Consider the following 17641-nt stretch of genomic DNA (forward strand, 5'->3'; position numbering starts at 1 on the left):
TTCATTTGAATATTTTCTATGGTGAACAGTATCTACTCTTTAAGGTCGAATTTAATTTGTGGAAATAGTAAAAGGGCATTAGAAGTCAAATGTGATGGACAAGGTAGATAAACTAGGCAGTAAATTTTGGCTTAAAAAGATATAAAATGAAAGTTGTTGAGATGATGTCTATAATCATTCAGCACTGCACCTAGCACAGGGTAAATGCCCATTCAATCGTAGGCATTAATATTGTTATAAGCTGAATCTGAGGGCAAATTCTCAAAAAAAAAGAATTAAATAATGGCAACTCTGTAAGAATAAATGTGTTGTGATTCTTTTCAAAGAAGTAAACTCATTTGGACACATGAAAATTCTAGAGTGGTGCATTTGTTAACATGACTCTCAACACTTAGTAATACATTAACATTATATCCCAGTTTTTTCAGAACCTTGATTACAGGGTAACAATATGTATGATTTAGTTAAGCATTTTTCCTATAAAGCATTGAATGCAAAACTTAAAGATTAAAGGTTTATCCTATATGAATATTTCTCCCTTAAATACAAATTTAAAAGCCTTTTCCCACCTGGGCATTCTTCAGGCACCCTTCAGTTGGCTGAGCTCTCCAGACAGTGGTAATATTAGCAATCTGACTTCTCTTTCAAAACAGAGAATACAGAAAAAAAATTAGAAATTGGGACCTTGTCCAGGAAACACAGATTGCAATGTATATTTTATAATTAAAGTGTCTTAAAATGTGAAAATGAAGCAAAACCTTGACTGAATGCTATTTCCAGAATGAGTGAATTGTTTTGTGAATAAGAAACAATAATAATACCTGGGATCTCTCAGCTAGTTTGACATTTTCTGGCAGAGCTACTGGAATTCTCTGCTGTTGAGAGTTCATTTTCTCCTCCATAGACGTTTTCATAATTTTTGTTTCTGAAATATACTCTACATCAGAGTCTGTCTCTTCTATGTTTCTTTTCTGTCCTCTATGGCTCGCTGAAAGCTCAAAGGATGAAAGAGATTCATGCTTCAAGTCATCGCCCAAAAGCCTGATTTTCTGGGTTTTGGTATTTTCCTTAAATAACAAAGAACATGTTTTTATTTTTTGGTAGATAGCCTATTTATAATTAATCACCACTTCTCTCATAACCTCATTATAATAGGTATTTCTTATTACTACTTAAAAGTTTTAAAATCAAAAGCTTAGAAACAACTTTAGCAAATGTATAATGCCACAATGGCTCATTAAGAATTTGATTCATAAATAGCTGCAAAGTTGTGCTGGGTCAAGAAATCTGATTTTGAGGAATAAAAAGCCCAGCAATTGAGAACATACTGTGCATTCTGACTTTCCCCCAATAGAGGTTCGCTTGCCTTTGGCTCCCCGCTGCAAACAAGGCTGGTCGTCATCCCTACCCACATTCACATTCTGCTTCCTGCCCCTTGCTAGCTCCTACTGCAGCCAATGAAAGATGTATTTGCTAAGAGATCTAGAATACATATGCCTGCTTGTTAGAGCCTACTCTCTTTTGTAAGAAACCAAAAATAACTATTAGAAGGACAGGAGTTGAGGGCAGACCACCAAGTGACACTCTAGTTATCCTAAGCATATCATTATCCTCCATAGTATTAGTGTCCACTAGTCAAGTAACCCTCTCCGCAACAGTGCTGAGGGCTCAACGAAACTCTTTAGCTCTCATTTTCCTTCACATAAACCACCAACATTTTGTAAAGTTATGATACAGTTGTGTATACTAGTTTGTTCATGGCTAAGTCAAATCTCAAGGCATGAGACAATGTTATTATTACAGAGGACTTACGATGACATGTTACAATCTATTTCCCATGGCAAATTACTTGCAGGTGATTTTTACTGCTCTCCACTCCAGAAGAATCCCTTTCTTCATCTTGCTCTCAGACTCTGGTGATAATTTATTACAAAACGGGTAGGTTCTAAGTCTGGTTCTGCAATTCAGGTATGTGGTGATCTTAGATAAATTACTATAAAAGGAGGGAGTTGGATTATAAGACTATACCAGCTCCAACTTATTTCTGGGTTCATTGGTCTCTGATTCCTTGATATAGTAGCAGAAGGTGCAAATTTAAAAAACACACACACAAACTAAGAAGATAGCATGGAAACAACTGTTCCAATATTTAAAGTGAACAGTAAAGAAATGCCAAAGATACAAAATACATTATGTGTATCAGAAATCTATTTATTTAAAGGTTGTCTGAGTTTATAAATCCCATCGTCTGCCTGTTAAGAAATGTGAATAATTAAAATTATAGAGTTCCATATTTTTGTGTGTGACTGATATAACTGAGAAGCTCTAACTAAAGGCTCAAAAATGTTCCTCTCTAAATTTTAAATTCTACATAAGAACAGACATTTGAGGAATATAACATAACATGACATTTAGCAAACACAAGAAATGATATAGGAACTATATATACAACATATTTCTAGGCAAATTCACATCCGTAGACAAAAAATATATATGTATATATCCCTAGAAAGTATTGGAAAGAAATACATTATTTAAAAAGGTTTTTATGTGCAGGAAGTAAGATAATGGGTGATTTAAATTTTATTTATATTTCATTTTCTAACTTATCCCTAATAAACATGTATCACTCTAACAAGAATAAAATGGCAGTTAAAATCTATTAGTGCTTCACTATGTGAACCTCATAAACCATGATGACAGTTGGCCCTTGATAAGGCTTCTCCTTCACATGGTTAAAATGACACAAATTGCTTAATCCTACATTAATTACTCACCTTATGTGCTGAAGTTAGGCAGGTGGAAGTGACAGTGATTTCGTCCACTGGTATAAATTGAGGCTTTATGGGAAAGCAAACCATTAAGGCAAATGTAAGTAAAAATAACCTTCAACTGGCATAGGGTAATAATTCAGCATTCTCCATTTCTTAAAGAAGGGTCAAGATAGCAAACCCTCATGAATAATTGTTCAAGGAGTGCATTTAAGTTTAGATATCCTGTAGTAATGTTCTGATCAGTAGTGACAAGACAGTGCAAGAAAATCCAATGGTTTGTGGAAGCATTATGGATCAAATGTCTTATGAACAAGGCACTGCCCTGTTGAACTGGGTCTCGTTTCCAGCCTCCACAGCCCTTGTCTCTTTTCTCTCAAGACTCTGTTCCCCACCTACAGAGTACAGGGTCTGGAAGGAATTCTGACCTTAGGCAGTAGCACTATCTAGTTCAGAGCTCTAGGTGTCAGCTTCAATGGACTCTTGAGGGTAAACTGGCCTCGACTGTGTCCTTAACGCACTCAATACCCAATCACATTTACTATTCCTCAGGCTTATTTTCATGTTTCCATACTTTGGCCTGAAATGACTTTCCCAACCTTGTCCATTTGTCAAATTCCACTCACCCTTCAAGTCTCAGTTAAATTATCTATCCTGAAGGTCTCCTCCAATTCCCCAAGGGAGAACTAATTGCTTTATCTTCTATGCCGTCATGGCATTGTTTCTCTTCACATGTTTATGGAGGTAATATAGTCACATATGACAACACGTTTAGAAGTATATTAAAATGAAGCCTCTTTACTACTTCATTCTCCACTTGTCTAATTCATATTCCATTAATATGTGACCACTGATACCACTGTCTTGCTTAATCTTTCTGGAGATGTGTTTATATAGCATATATAAGCACATATATGTGTGTGTGTGTATATACATATATATACAAATTTTTCCCACTTTTTGTGGTAGGGAAATATGGTAGCATATTATACACATGGTCTGAATTGTTGAATCGTGCCTTTTCATCTAAGGATATATCCTAGAGGTTTTTCTCCTTAGTATATAAAGAGCTTCTTATTCTTTTACAGCTGTGTTATATTCCAGTGTATTGTTGTAAAAAAGTGTATTTAACCAGGTCTGTTGACAGACATTTGGATCTTCTCAATCTTTTACTATACAAACAACCTCGTAAATAGGTAATTTCACATTTGGGTGAATATGTCCATATAATCATTTCCAAAAGTGACATTTCTGGGTCAACAGGTACATGCATTTATAATTTGGATAGACACTGCTAAATTTCTCCACCAGGCTTTTTGGTGGCCTAGCATATAGGCCTAGTATATACGATTATTCCAAGGGTACTTGAAGAGAAATACATACTCACATACTCTATTTTGAGAGTGCAGAGTATATATATATATATAAAACTATATGTATATTGTTATTGTTATTATTGATTGTTTAGGTATCCCTGAGCTGAGAGTAAGTTAAAGTTTCCTATTACTAGTATGATTGTCTCTTTTTTCATGTATCACTTGTAATTATTGCTTTATTGATGTCATATACATGTTTGACATTAGTTCAATCATTTTATTTTATCCTTTACTTTTATAATTTAAGTTTTTAATGATACATTGTATTTTCTTTTTTTCTGGTGACCTCCATTATGATGATAACTATATATAATATTTTTAGCTTTCTCTGTCTTTAGACAGGATCTATGTATTTCCTACTCTGAACAGTGGCAAAATTTGTTTATTTTTTCTTCTCCGTTTTCTTCCCCTGATATTTATCAATAGCGTGATCCTTCTCAGTGTTTACCTTAGTACTAAGAAGTATGCTAAAATCAAATAAATGACACCTCTTGGTCTCCTACTACCGTTGAGGCAAACGTCAAACTACTTTTCCCCTTCTATCACCCTTGACTTTCCTTTTTGGTTAGCCGAATTATTTTTACATTGCCAGGGTATTTACATTCGGTTTGGTGTCTAATGTCACATTTGTTTTAGGCTTTTTGCTTTAATTAAATACAGTCAATGCTTACATCCAGTCCTTTGATGTAGAATTTTCAGACATCTCTTGCTGGTTGAAGTTTGATCCCTAGTAGTTTCCTCAAAAAGAGACCATGAGAATATTTCCTGAGTTCTTTCCTATTTTTACGTTTTTTGTTGTTGTTTTTTTTTTTTTTTGAGACAGAGTCTTGCTCTGTCACCAGGCTGGAGTGCAGTGGCGCAATCTCTGCTCACTGCAACCTCCACTTCCTGGGTTCGAGTGATCCTCCTGCCTCAGCCTCCCAAGTAGCTGGGACTACAGGTGCATGCCACCACGCCCAGCTAATTTTTGTATTTTTAGTAGAGACAGGGTTTCACCATGTTGGCCAGGATGGTCTCCATCTCTTGACCCCATGATCCGCCCACCTCAGCCTCCCAAAGTGCTGGGATTACAGGCGTGAGCCACCACGCCTGGCCCTTTCCTACTTTTAAATCTATTTACCTGTAGGCTTTTTATGTGAAGAGTAATTTGGTGAATATAAAAGTCTTGGTTTACACTTCCTTTCCATGAGGATCTTACAGTTTTTACTTCATCACCTGAAGCTGATTTTTTTTAGAGAAGTTTGAAGCCAAAGTGAACTGTTTTGTCCCTATAGGTGACTTGATGTTTATACCTGTTGGTCAAAGGAATCTATATTTTTTTTTACAGTCGAGTAATTTTATTATAATATATGTATTACTGTTGACTATTCTGGGGACAGTTTTTCCCTATTGTGGAGCATACCATTTCAAACACGTAGCTTCAAGTTTTACCATTTTCCTGAAAAGTGTGCCTGATTTATACCTTTAAAAATGTGTTCTTCCATTACTCTGTTTTCCCTGGGTATTCAAATTGTGCAAATATTGTGTCTCCTTCTTACTTCTATCATTCATGATCATTTTCTGTGTAACTAATTGTAAGCAATTCTTTCCTAATTTCTATTATTTTATTTGCTTTTTACTTTTATCTTCTATACCAGGGGACAGCAAGCTTTTTCTGTAAAAGGCTAGATAGTAAATAGTTTTGCAGGTCACATACAGTCTCTGTTGTGTATTCTTTTCTCTCTCTCTCCTCTCCCTCTTTCTCTCTTTACCATCTACAAATGTAAAAGTCATTTTCAGCTTGTGGGCCATAAATGAACAGGACTAGATTTGGCCCATAGGTAATAGTTTGTGACCTTTGCTCTATATCCCAACTATGCTTACCAAAATGACAATTTGCCTTGTGTTTTTTCCAATTGTATGATTTCATTTCTTCTGTTTAAGTTCTGCAAATTATGTTTTATTTCATTGTCTTGTACAGTCTCAGCATCTCTTCATAAATCCTTATATTTGTTTCAGAATCTTCTTTCATAAAAATGACTTTTTTCATTGGGTTTTTAAAAATGTATGTATAAATGTGTATGTTTAATTTCCTTCTGATGTGCATTTTAATTTTTCTTTTTTCTAATTTACAGCTTTAGTGAGATATAGTTGACGAACAAATAACAGCACAAAATTCAAGTATATAATTTGAAAGATTTTGATATATGTATAATAATCAAGATAATTAACATACTGATCATCCCCAAAAGTTTCCTTGTCTCCCCACCACCTCTTCCAACCCTGCCCCATCCCTAACCAACCACTGATCTGCTTTCTCTTGCTGTCAATTAGCTGTATCTTCTGGAGTTTTATATTAAGTGAAATCACACAGTATGTAATCTTGACTTCTTTCACTTAGAATAATTATTTAAAAACTCATCCATATTGCTGTGTGAATCAAGAGTGCACTCCTTCCTGTTACTAAGTAATTTTCCACTGAATGGACATGCCATAATTTGTCCTTTCGCCTTTTGATGGTCATCTGGATGGCTTCCAGGTTTTGGCAATTACAAAGCTACTTAGTATAAGCACACATGTACAAGTTTTGAAGTGGATATATGCTTACATTTCTCTTGACTAATACCTAGGAGTGGAATATCTGGGTCATATGATAGGTATATCTTTAACTTTTTAAAAACTGCCAAACTAGGCTTACTCCTATAATCCCAACCCTTTGGGAGGCCAAGGCAGGAGGATCGCTTGAGGCCAGGAGTTTGAGACTGCTGTGAGCTATAATTGCGCCACTGCACTCCAGCATGGGCAACACAGTGAGACCACATCTCAAAAAACAAAAACCAAAACAAAAAAAACCCTGCCAAACTGTTTTCCTATGTCACTTTACCATTTTGCATTTTCAATGGTTGCTCTCTATCCTAGGTCAACATAGCGTAATCATTTTAACTTTATCCATCGTAGTGAGTGTGTAGTGGTTATCTCATTGTGCTTTTAATGTGCAGTTCCCTTAATGATTAATGAAATTGACTTTTCATGTGTTTATTGGCTATCTGCATGTCTCCTTTGATTAAGTACCTGCTTAAATGTGTCTATTTTTTAACTGCATTGTCTTATTATTGTTTTTTTGTTTTGTTTTTGTTTTTGTTTTTGTTTTTGAGATGGAGTTTCGCTCTTGCTGCCCAGGCTGAAGTGCAATGGCACAATCTGAGCTCACCGCAACCTCCGCCTCCCAGGTTCAAGCAATTCTCCTGCTTCAGCCTCCAGAGTAGCTACGATTACAGGCATGCACCACCACGCCTGGCTAATTTTGTATTTTTAGCAGAGACGGGGTTTCTCCATGTTGGTCAGGCTGGTCTTGAACTCCCGACCTCAGATGATCCGCCCACCTTGGCCTCCCAAAGTGCTAGGATTACAGACGTGAGCCACTGAACCCAGCCGAGTTTTAAAAGTTCTCTCCATACTCCAGATACAAGTCCACTGTCAGGTATTATTTCGCAAATATTTTCTCACAGTCTGTAGCTTGATTTTTCAATTTCTTAACAATGTCTTTTGAAGAACAAAAGTCATTAATTTTGATGAGGTACAATTTAAAAAATTTTCTTTTTATAGATCATGCATTATGTGTCATTTTTTAGAAATATATGCCAAATATCAGGTCACTAAAATTTATTCCTATATTTTCTTCTAGAAGGTTAACTTTTACATTTAGCCCTATGATCTATTTCAAAATAATGTTGTATATGACAGGAGGTAAGAATCAATGTTTGTTATTTTGGGGGATATATGGCTATCCAAATGTTTTGGTTCCATTTGTTGAAAAGATTCTTATTCTCTCATTAAAATGTCTTGGTCCCTTAGTTGAAAATCAGCTGGCTATATACATGTGGGTCTATTTCTAAACTCTCTATTCCATTTCATTGCTATATTTGTCTCTTTTTACACCAATACCACACTGACTTAATTACAGTTTTATTATGAGTATTAAAATTAGGTAGTATGATTCCTCCATCTTTGTTCTTTTTTAAGGTTATTTTTTCTAAATTCTTTGCATGCCATACAAATTTTAGAATCAGTTTTTAGTATCTATCAAAATACTTGTTTGAATTTTAATTGATGCCAACTGGGGAGAATAGACATCTTAGCAATGTTGACTCTTCAAACTCATGACATGGAATCTCTCTTCATTTATGTGTTTTATTTAATGTTTTCAGCAGTGTTCTACAGCTTTCAGTGTACAGGTCTTACATGTATTTCGTCAAAGTTATCTGTAAGTAGTTCATATATTTTAATGCTATTGGAAATGGTATTTTTCAATTTCAACTTCCAACTGTTTGCTGCTAATATATAGAAAAAGTTAATTTTTATATATTGATTTTGTGTCCTGCAACCTTGCTAAAGCTCATTTCAGTAGTTCTAGTAACTTTCTGTAAATATTATGTTTTCTACATAAACTATCAAATCTTGAAAGAAAAAAAACTTTTACCTCTTCTTCTGCAATCTGAGTGCCTTTTCTTTTTCTCTCTTTTCACACCATCTAGAACCTCCTGTACAATGTGGAACTGGAGGGGTGAGAGTGAAACTCCCTTGCCTCATTCCTGACCTTAGTGGGAGAACACTGATTCTTTCACTAATAAGCAAGATTTTAGCTGCAAGTGTTTTGTAGATGCCCTTTATCAGTTGAGAGAGTTTTCTTCTATTCCTGATTTTCTGAAAATTTTATCAGGAATGGCTATAGTTGCTTCTTTTTTGTTATTTATATTTTGCTAGAATTCTTTAACGTTTTTCTTGCAGTATTTTATTTATGTTATATAATTATATGGTTTCTTATTGACATTTTACTGGAATCTTTGTTTTTTTAGTGTATCTGTTTAGATGCTATACTAGTTTGTTTTTTTAAACATGTCATTATAAAAGTTGGATTTTCCAGGACCAGCTCTTTGCCAGAGCTTTCTATAGAAAGCGTTAAGTGGAGGGCAAATTTCTAGGCAAGTTATTTTTCACAAGCCTAGCTTCTTTTCCTCTGATCTCTACAAAAAATACTGCTTCTGCAAATTGTGACTTATTTGAGTCCTTTCATGTGCATTTCACATTTTCTACTTCTGTGAATCAAAGTTGGTCCAGTAGGGTTCCTGTTGCCTGCTGGCTATTGCAGATAACGGCTATAGCTTTTCCATCTCTAGATGTATCCTTCTTCAGTAAGTGTATTTGTATGGATTCTTTTGATATGCTACCGCTGGGCTCTTCCTTAGATTTCTCTTCTATTCTTCCTGTGGAGCTCCTGCATCATCTTGATTGCTTTGAGCAGCCCTGAGAAATATGTTGATATACATCTATGCTATGGCTTGAATGTGTCCCCCCAAAAGCATGTACTGGAAACTTAATCTGCAATGCAACAGTTTTGGGAGGTGGGGCCTAAAGGGAGGTGTTTAGGTTATGAGGATTCCATTCTCATGAATGGATTAATGCCAATTATTACAGGATTTGAGACTGCAGGTTCAATCTCTCTCTCTCTTGCCTTCTTTCCCTCTCTTGCTTTCCGCCATGGGATTACACAGCAAGAAGGCCCTGACAAGATACTGGCACCTTGATATTGAATTTCCCAGCCTCTAGAACTGTGAGAAATAAATTTCTTTTCTTTATAAATTACCCAATCTTTGGTATTTTGTTATAGTATCACAAAAGAGACTAAGACAGTTTCCTAGTTTGACTAAAATTTCAGTTTGCATTTTTGTCTTCCATTTTCTGTGTTGCTCTTAGAAGACTTTCAGAAAATGGGGAAATGCTAAGTCTATATAGCCATATTTATACCAAAAGTCCCCTATAACACTTTACCTACCTTTATCATTGTACATATCACAATGTCTAATAGTTACATGTTGACATGTGGATCTCTTTCAATAAATTGTAAACTCCCAATTATTTGTTTTTATCTGTAGTACCTCATACAAGATTTTGAGTATTATAGGTTCTCAACAAAATGTTGATGATTGGCAGGATAAACAGATGCTTCTAGAGCCCACTGCTCATCTCTTTCATAGCCAAAACAATACCACAAGTCTACTCTACATTCAAAAGGTGGTTATTTCTCCACTACTTGTGGGAGCTTATTACACCATTCAGATGCTTTATATTAAATTCCAGTGTATACTCTCTTCCAGTGTTTGCATCACTCTGGGATGAGTCTTGTTCCTGATACAGCAAAATGGATTTCACAATGTATGATTCTCTTAAATTATTTGGGTTTGTAATATTTTAGGTGCTAGCTTGAAGATAATTATTTTGTGCTAGTTTTATTGTAATGGATTTTGACCTGAACTATTAATCACATCACTAAACAGAATTTTGAGAAAACAAAAATTTTATAAGTTCTATAAATTATACTCTTTCATTTTAACATCAAAGTTGCTTCTACAAAAGAACTTAAGATATTATAGAAAAACACAGCAAAGGTGTCTCAACTACATTTTGAGTAGAAAGACATTAATAATTATGTCAAATAAAACTTGTTTGTTTTTTGAGACAGAGTCTCACTCTGTCACCCAGGCTGGAGTGCAGTGGCGTAATCTCGGCTCACGGCAACCTCTGCCTCCTGGGTTCAAGCGATTCTCCTGCCTCAGCCTCCCGAGTAGTTGGGGTTACAGGCACCTGTCACCACGCCCAGCTAATTTGTTCGTATTTTTAGTAGAGACGGGGTTTCACCATGTTAGCCAGGTTTTGAACTCCTGACCTCAAGTGATCCGCCCTCCTTTACCTCCCAAAGTGCTAGGATTACAGGCGGGAGCCACCACACCCAGCCCCAAATGAAACGTTTTAAGGTAGTACAGAAGCAAGAACAGACACAGTAATGACCTCCGGTAACAGGGTAAAGGCAAAAATTCACTCACAATTGGAAGAACACAGCAGGAGATAGGGGAAGAATTCAAAGACAGCTGCACTGAGCACCTTTTCTACCTTAGATCTATACCTAGAAGATTATACCATAGTCAATGAGTGGGTTACATTTTAACTGTATCTTTAGTAAAGTGCACCATATCCTTAAGAATGTTGGGTCTATTCCTCCCACCCATCTGAGTTCTGCTCATCTTCTTTAATTCTATCACATGCTACTTTCACTTTGTAACTCCAGGGGTAGCTGAAATTCAGTCACTTTGAGGAACTTACACTGGTCAGTCTTTTCATCTCTTAAAACTTATCTACCTCTGAAATGCTTTTCTCTTCTTTATAATTTATAGTTCTTCTAATTCTTTCAGGATTATTATCAATGTTCTTCATATGCATAGAAACTTCTTTTCCCACAGTTCTTTCTCTGAATTTACTATACCCCTCTTGACTTCCCTTCCATTCCCAATTCTGCCTGAGAAAAACAGTCCATCACATCAGCTATGCTCTGCCACGCCATCCTCATAATCCTCAATCTTGGATCAATGACATCATTTTCCATCTTCGCAGAAATTCCAAGCTGCTAAAATTTGTGCAAGTTGAGTATCTCTTATCCAAAATGCCTGGGAACAGAAGTGATTCCCAGGACAGTCTGTCTGGGAATCAGATTTGGGACTTTTTGAATTTTGGAATATTTGCATATATATAATTAGTTATCTAGGGAACCCAAGTCTGAACATGAAAACCATTTATGTTTCATATACACCTTATACACACAGTCTCAAGGTAATTTTATACAATATTTTAAATACTTTTGTGCATGAAACAACGTTTTGACTGTTTTGACTGCAACCTGTCACATAAACCAGATGAATTTTCCTCTTGTAGTGTTGTATCACACTGAAAAAATTTTAAATTTTGGATTATTTTGAATTTCAAATTTTCAGATCAGTGATGCTTAAACTATATATAACCACTGAATCCACACTACAAGAAATATGCATAATTCTCATACTCTTCTGGACAATCTTTTCACTTGTCCCTAACTAGCTTCTGTATCCATCTCCACAAAGATTGTTCCAAATCTTTACTGTACCCTCCATATAAAGCCTGCCTCTTTCACTCAGATGACCCTGACTCCTCTTTATAGGAAGGAAAAAAAAATTAAGATTTTTAGGTGTGTGTGAACACCCTTCTTTTCCACAGTCTCAGAGGAAAAAATGTCCCTCTTCCTGCCCTAACTTAAACCCTGCACCTGGGTCCTCATAATCCTTACTTCCTGTCCTTGCTGGACTCTCTACATGAAAAAGGTCCCAGGCCGGGCGCAGTGGCTCATGCCTGTAATGCCAGCACTTTGGGAGGCCGAGGTGCGCAGATGACTTGAGGTCAGGAGTTCAAGACCAGCCTGATCAACATGGTGAAACCCCGTCTCTACTAAAAAATACAAAAATTAACCAGGCATGGTGGCGGGCGCCTGTAATCCCAGCTACTGGGGAAGCTGAAGCAGGAGAATCGCTTGAATCCTGGGAGGCGGAGGTTGCAGTGAGCTGAGATCGCACCACTGCATTCCAGACTGGGTGACGGAGCGAAACTCCATCTCAAAAAAAGAAAAAAGACAAGAAAGAAAAAAGGAAAAGGTCCCATCACACCTGTGTGCTATATTTCTTCAATTTTACTGGCTTTTCCCTCTTACTCCAGAAACATTGTCTAATCTCTCCTAACCATGAATTTACCTCAACCCTACCTAATGCTCTAGCTGTAACCCCATGTTTCTTTGCTCCTTTAATACAAAACTTTCTAAGACAGCTTATTACCCACGGCATCTATTTGTTTACTTTCCATTCACCACTTCCCCTCATCCCACCTGGCTTTCCCTCTGAAACTTATCTTGCTGAGCTTGGCAATCGCCTTTCTGTTATAAGGCCCAATGGACTTAGCACAATGCTTAGATCATAATAGATATAAAGGAAATACTTGCATACTTAATTTAATAATCTAATGGAATTGAAGTGAAAAAGTCAAAGCAAAATAGTAAAACACAAGATCAGGAGAAAGTTTTCTAAAGCATTAAGACAAAAAGTAGGATACTTTTGGTTTATCTTTTGAAGCATCTTCTGTGGAAAGAGCGATATACATAAAATTAGTGCACTAAATTTGCACATGTTAAGTGTACTAAATGAAGTTGACCTAAATGAAAAATGTAAATAGTTCCCCTAAAAGTTTTCCTTCTGGTTCTAATTAGAGATGGAGATTTCCACTAATAGATACATTTCAACTAATAGGTGAAGATTTTCAGCATCAGTTTTGGGGCTGGCCTATAGTTTTAAAAATACATTTTTTTAAAATCACATATGTACTTTTTTTGAGGAATGCATTCTTACATCTTTGATTGAATTTTTGTAAAATAGAAATCTGAATAACACAGTTAACCTACTTCAAAATCTGAGTTACTTAATGAGTAGTTGTTTACCAATGATAGCATCTTTTTTTATCATCATCATCTTTTCAGATTTCAAAGAAGAATCATTACCCTAGAAAGCTTGAAAACATCAGTATTCATTTTTAAATGACACTTATAACTTCTCCCAGCAAGACTATTACATTTCTTTATGAGTTCAGAAAGTCCCGCAAATCACAGACTGAATCAGTGAGAGCTGCATAAGATGAACTGTCTCTGGAAGTAGAAAAACTGAAGAATCCTTAAACCAGGAATAAAGAAGTGAAAATTGGTGGTGCATACATCTGGGAAGCAGCAGAAATGGAGATTCCAAAGCACCAGATCTAGAGATTCTTGTTTAGTCCATCTGGTGTAGATCTCAGGAGTGAATATTTCTATAAAATTGTGATGTTGTTTTCAAACAGACAGTCCCATAATCTTAGACTCACAGCCCTGGAAAGTAAAGAATGCTCCTTTCTGATTTTCTATCAATTCTTTGTGGGACTATAGAGAAAATACTTTTATGTTTCTGTACAGTTAGGATTTTCTGATTAAATTTACTTCACTTGGGACCTGGACTAAAAGAACAAATCTTAGAATTTAATCTGCAACTGATTATTAGTGGAGAGGGCATGTGAAGAGATTTGCCTCCAGAGACATTTACCTCCCTGGAAATATGTGTTTACATTTTAAGGGAGGAATAAAATCTGGGACCACAGAGACAAGACCAGAATTGTAAAGCTGGAGAAACTAGTCTCATCTTCCCCTACCCCCAGAGATCTGTTTATATTCCAAAGGGTAAGAGTTACAACTCAGGGCCCTTCCCAAAGAGCAAAAGAATGTGGAGAGGGTGGTTGCCACTCTCCTACAGAAATGTCCAGATACATTTTCTTAGGAGTTCTTTGCCTGTAGTACAAATTGTAAGATATCATCTGATCTGACTCTCACCCGATCCATTGCTCCAGGGGTAAAAACCAGAGCAAAGGGTGATTCCTTGTGTTATATATAATACTTTGCTCTGCTCCAGAAATATCATGTTTATATTCAAAATGGTATTAGTAAATATAGATATTTCAAACATAACTGCTTGTGATAGAAGATTGGCAACTGATATTCACGGGTTCTAAAATTTGAATGGGTCTTTGCAAACATCTAGCTTAATTCCTCACCTCCACCTTTTTTATTTGTTAAAACAGGAACTCCTCGACTGTGTCCTCTCCCTATTCCTCTCCCAAAGGAAGAGAGGAATGATCACCAAGAGCAAATGAACGGCCAGTTGCAGTGAAGCAACACCGGTTCCATGCTCAGGAGAGAATGCTGCGCCTCCTCGTGGTTTCCTGTGCCCTAAATGTTCAGAGAAGCTTCTCTAGAAATGACCTATAGACATGATCCCTGAAAATACAGTCTTAATCTTCTTCTTTTCACCGGCCTGGTGGTACTCAGATCAAGGACTACAGACACCAGACAGGCCTGAGGTCACTTGGCTTATGAACAACAGAGCTGGGACCTGAAGGCAGGGATCCTAACACCAGGCCAATGCTCTCCACCACATCCTGCTGCTTGCATCTCCTTCTTCAAAGAACTCCTAAGCATTCCCCCTTCTGTAAAGCTTTCCAAAGTCACTTTGCCTTCCAAACCTGCCCACTATAGACAGAGCTACTCAGAAAAAGAAATTATGTTTACAATTAGCAGTTAATTTCTCAACTTCTCTTACACAGAAGAGCTACTGAGCCAAACTGAAAATAGAAAAGCAGAGTCGTTTGAACAGCTTTGAACTAAGAATCAATCCTACATTTCAGATTTACCCCTATTCTTACATTGTTTACGTCACGTTGGCCAGAAGGGCAATATAATTTAGTAATAGAATGAGGGGTCTGGAACCAGTCTGCGTTGGCTAAAATCATGGTTCTGCAGTTTCCTAACTCCATCTTTGGCAGATTATTTCTCTGTGACTCAGTTTCCTCATCCACAAAATAGGAATCATAACAATCATAGCATTGTAATAAGGATTAAATGTCAGTGAATTTACAGCACTGCTGATAGAGGCACATTCTAAGTGTTATTATCATTTCACCCCTCCATTCATCCTTCTCGTTAGGTTTCTTCATCTATGTACAGTTACAGGAATTAGGTAGTTTTAGAATTCACCAAAAGTATATATAATTATGGAAATCTTGGGGGAGAGATTGGAGAGAAGGGAATTGGAAATATGAAAAATATGTAATTCCTCTTTATTACAAAAAAACCCTGCAGTGACCACATGGTATAATACATGCAAAAACAAATGGTGGGTGAACCATGAAGTATATGTAGCTTAAGTGGCAACATCCCTCCCTTACACAAGCCTCTTCCATGGCGCTGTCCTAACTTCATATTTATAGTTTGGTATTTTCTGTTTTAAAAGGGATCCCCAAAATTGTATGAACCTCAGGCTCAAACAAAACAAAACAAAACAAAACAAAACAAAACTAGTTCAGAAGCATTTTAAGTAATACTTCATTTTATTTTCAAATGCCAGAAATTATTTCTAGTGGTCTTGGCTTGTGCCTACAAGGGGGGTCCCGCCAAGTGGAGGAAAAGTTATTCTAGACCCTTGTGAAGCAAAGTTCATGGACTAACGTCAGTTAGTTCTTCAGGACTCGATGCAAATCCCTGATGTGTCAGGAGACCTTACACCCTGGTTAGAATGCTGGACTTGGTGGGGGAAGACTAACTGAAGGAGTGGAGAGGTTAAATCACATGTTGGTAAAGTACAAGGTAAAAAATAGACCCCAGTTAAGATTAAGTATGAGCCTGTAATCCCAGCACTTCGGGAGGCCGAGGCGGGTGGATCATGAGGTCAGGAGATCGAGACCATCCTGGCTAACACGGTGAAACCCCGTCTCTACTAAAAATACAAAAAATTAGCCGGGCGTGGTGGCAGGTGCCTGTGGTCCCAGCTACTTGGGAGGCTGAGGCAGGAGAATGGTGTGAACCCGGGGGCAGAGCTTGCAGTGAGCCGAGTTTGCGCCACTGCACTCCAGCCTGGGCGACAGAGTGAGACTCTGCTCAAAAAAAAAAAAAAAAGATTAGGTATGAATTTTACTCCAGCCTCCAGGAATTGAGACAGAGGAAGGGAGCAGATTCAGATCACAAATATGGTCAGGGGACAAGGATTGAATGAGGTTGAATCAGGGGTACAAGATACAAGGTTTAAGTTCAAAATCAGAACAACAGTCATGAAACACAATTCCCCAAACTGAATTCAAAATGTAAAGTTAGGTCCTAAGTAAGAAGGAAATTGGGTCAAGCAAATTGAAAAACAGGATTCAAGCTGAGAGAGGAAGACTCAGGTAGGCTGGTGCCCAGAGGGTACAGGCGTGGAGGCACAGACTTCCTTGAGAGGGGAGCAGCGAGCAGCCTGCTGCGGAAGGAAGCCAAAGACTTGTATCTTACTCTGAGCACAGTCAGGGAACAGACCCTGAGGTGTACCCCAGACACCAGGCAGCCTCTGATAGTCCCTGATTAACATGCACACTAACTGGGGACTGGTCGTACCTAGAGTTTAGATGCTTAAGGAGTTTTTGTAGGGTAGAGATCAAATAGGTGTATTTGCATTAAAACCCAAATTAGTATTCCCTGCAGTGAAAATCATTTCAGGCAACACATCTGAACCTCTACTCCTCTCTCCATCTCTGCTGATGTGAACAGGAATCACTGACTAGCATGCAAACAGAGGGATGTAATGTGGCAAGACTGCCTGCAACTGTCAAAGCTATTGCTGTCCTTCTGGGAAGAAAAATGTGTTCCCTCTGGACTCAAACTCCTCTTGGCCTTTGACGACAGCATTTGGTCACTTCTGTGAAACCCAGGAGTAGACAACAATGGATGGCATTCCTCAGTGTCAACCCCATGGCAAAATAAAGTTGCTTATGAAGCCAGGAGCTGAGAATGTCCTGAGTTCCCTGCACCACGCTATGCCACAATGCCAGGCTGTTCTGATGCCCTTTAATCATTAGTGCTGTCTGGGTCTGTTTAGTAAACCACAAATGCTGTTCCATCAGGAAGTATGATGTCAGCTTCTCCAAAAAGGACCAGTAAGAAAATAATTTGGAGAAGCAGTGCAAGTTAAGGAGTTGAACTCCTGTTAGACATCTACTGTGCCCAGCATTGCACCAGGTGTGGTAGTAGGAGGTACACAGAAGAAAGCAACAGATGATACC

At 37.4% G+C, this 17641-nt stretch overlaps 1 protein-coding gene and 1 non-coding gene across 4 annotated transcripts in view; both read right to left on the reverse strand.

The window, feature by feature from the left end:
• MORC1 (MORC family CW-type zinc finger 1) overlaps positions 1-17641 on the reverse strand; it is a 159851-nt gene that overhangs the window by 45969 nt on the left and 96241 nt on the right. For all 3 annotated transcript variants that reach the window (XM_003825067.4, XM_055110262.1, XM_055110263.1), the window contains 3 exons: positions 2778-2840; positions 822-1067; positions 570-641 (listed from right to left, as the gene is read on the reverse strand). In XM_003825067.4, the coding sequence (XP_003825115.2) occupies positions 570-641; positions 822-1067; positions 2778-2840 (381 nt within the window). The remainder of the gene's footprint in view (positions 1-569; positions 642-821; positions 1068-2777; positions 2841-17641) is intronic.
• Positions 14640-14847, reverse strand: LOC112439536 (small nucleolar RNA U3). The gene has a single exon (XR_004670918.1). It is a non-coding gene; the product is annotated as a small nucleolar RNA U3 (small nucleolar RNA).

Source organism: Pan paniscus, chromosome 2 (assembly GCF_029289425.2).
Source record: "Pan paniscus chromosome 2, NHGRI_mPanPan1-v2.0_pri, whole genome shotgun sequence".
Classification (NCBI taxonomy): Eukaryota; Metazoa; Chordata; class Mammalia; order Primates; family Hominidae; genus Pan; species Pan paniscus.